A 2,379-nucleotide genomic window follows, 5' to 3' on the forward strand; every position below is an offset into this window, starting at 1 on the left:
CCCTTGTCTCTTGTCACCTGCCTCTCGCTACCTTGTTACCTCGTTACCTCGTGTATTTCATGTCTGTGCTTCCCTTGTCTCTTGTCACCTGCCTCTCGTTACCTCGTTACCTCGCTACCTCGTTACCTTGTTACCTCGCTACCTTGTGTATTTAATGTCTGTGCTTCCCTTTTCTCTTGTCACCTGCCTCTCGCTACCTCGTTACCTTGTTACCTCACTACCTCGTTACCTCGCTACCTTGTGTATTTAATGTCTGTGCTTCCCTTGTCTCTTGTCACCTACCTCTCGTTACCTCGTTGCCTCGTTACCTCGTTACCTCGTTGCAAAACACAAAATACAACAACTTAGGATCTTTACTTTTCTTACAAATTAACCGCTATTCCATGTGCTGAAGGTAGAAAGACCGCGTTGCTCCAAAGTCCAGCGGCTTCTGGATGTTTTGCAGGGTGCCGTTTCTTTTTACACTAAATCTAGCAGCCAATCAAATTACATTATTCCAGGTTCAACTGTCAACTCCAATTACTGCGTTCCATTTCCATCACAGGTTTTCTCAGGCGTATATATCTCTAATAAACTCAAAAGATAATTTCCATAGAAATGGCTTCGACATTCAGGATTAATAAGATATTGGCTTGAGCTTGTGTCATGTTTCCATGGGGGCTCATGCCCGGATTTCTAAAATAACAAATGTCCTCCTCCGACATGCAGCTGCCCAACCCTGCATTCCTGCTCCGCTGACAAAGAGCTGAATGTCACAGTGATTACGTAATCATCTCACACACAAAGACGCTTTAAATCGCATTTAACAACATTGGCACTACCTGGAAATACCTGAGTACAATGTGACGCACCTCCCCCGTAACGTTGGTACGACCCAGTGTTCATGTCACGGCTTTCTGTGGACTCTGTAATGCTATTAGGGAGCTTTAACCCTCATGTTGTCCTTGGGTCAAACTGACCCGTTTCCCAAAAAAAATGGGCCGTTGAAATAAGCGCTGGAAATGAAATGTCAACATTAAAAATATCACAAAAAAAACTGGAAAAAACACCAAAAAGCACCTATTGAAAACATTGAAAAGGTGACAAATGTGGGGGAAAATAAGCAACAATGTTGAAAAAAAAGTGAACAAAAACTGTTTTTCATGGTTGACACAATGGTTAAAACATTTTTTTTTTTAATACTTCTACTTATTTCTCTTCTTATTTTGCTGTTGTCTGCATTTGATTTGTCACTAAAGACCATTTTAACGCCAAAAAATGTAAAGAACCGTGTACAGAAATGATTATGGACTTCAATGGTAGAGGCTCGCTCTATGATTTTGCGGTTTCAGTAAATATTTCCAATGTAACAGCGAACGTGACCAATCAGGTGACCTTTAGGATTGTGGGTAGTGTAGTATTTTGCTATAAGATCAGGAATAAAACATTTTTTAGGTTGATTTCATACGGTACTCTAGCTTCTACGGAAGCAGAAACCTTGTTTACAAAACCTCGTAGATCGTGGTCAGTCGACCTCGGAAGGTTTTTAGACATTTTCGCTGATAATCACGATAATTACGGAGAAAATGAACGGGATTTTTATCTCTGGAACCACACTGTTCAGCGCAATTTAAATATCCATAGTGTTAGCATGGTTAGCATTGCCTCCGTCCTGATTGACAGATCCTAAAGCATCCCTTGCTTTATCTTCCATTTTAAAATAAATGGGACCATTATTTACTAAATGAACATCATGATGTGTTGAGGAAGACTTGAAACTAGCGGTTGAGACCATTAATTCATTGAGAAACTGTTAAATGAGGTAATAAATCAAGTGAGAATTAAGCTAATTTTCTCATGAACGTCTATAAAGACTTTTTTTTGGAGACAGTGGATGTTGAGAAATGCAGCTTTAAGGAGTCCCCCCTGCTGGACGTTAGAGAGAATGCAGCTTTACAGTCCCCCCTCGACAGTTTAGAGATGCAGCTTTTAAGGAGTCTCCCCCTGCTGGAGGTTAGAGAGAATGCAGCTTTAAGGAGTCTCCCCCTGCTGGGGTTAGAGAGAAGCCAGCTTTAAGAGGTCTCCCCTGCTGGATTGAAGAATGCAGCTTTAGGAGTCTCCCCCTGCTGGCGTTAGAAGAATGCATCTTTAAGGAGTCTCCCCCTGCTGGATCTTAAGAGAGAGAGCTTTAAGGAGTCTCCCCCTGCTGGACGTAGAGAGCATTCCGCTTATCCCCCTGTTGCAAACATGTGAAAGCACGGCAGTTAGTCAAGGTCACACCCCCAGCCTCCACCTTGCCCTCCCCACCACCACCAATTCTGCACCGAGGCTGAATTTTGGGGAAAAGACTTCAGATCCAGTATTAGGGGACCACTAAGGTCTATATAAAAGAGACTTCAG

The 2,379-nt window shown here is 42.4% G+C and overlaps 1 protein-coding gene across 1 annotated transcript in view; it reads right to left on the bottom strand.

Annotated features, from left to right (window-relative positions):
* LOC116701124 (uncharacterized) overlaps nucleotides 1-900 on the bottom strand; it is a 21,455-nt gene extending 20,555 nt beyond the window's left edge. The window contains exon 1 of the mRNA XM_032534696.1: nucleotides 832-900. Coding sequence (XP_032390587.1) covers nucleotides 832-885 — 54 coding nt within the window. The 5' untranslated portion in view covers nucleotides 886-900. The remainder of the gene's footprint in view (nucleotides 1-831) is intronic.
* Between the last annotated feature and the right edge of the window lie 1,479 nt (nucleotides 901-2,379).

Source organism: Etheostoma spectabile, chromosome 13, assembly GCF_008692095.1.
Source record: "Etheostoma spectabile isolate EspeVRDwgs_2016 chromosome 13, UIUC_Espe_1.0, whole genome shotgun sequence".
In the NCBI taxonomy this organism is placed as follows: Eukaryota; Metazoa; Chordata; class Actinopteri; order Perciformes; family Percidae; genus Etheostoma; species Etheostoma spectabile.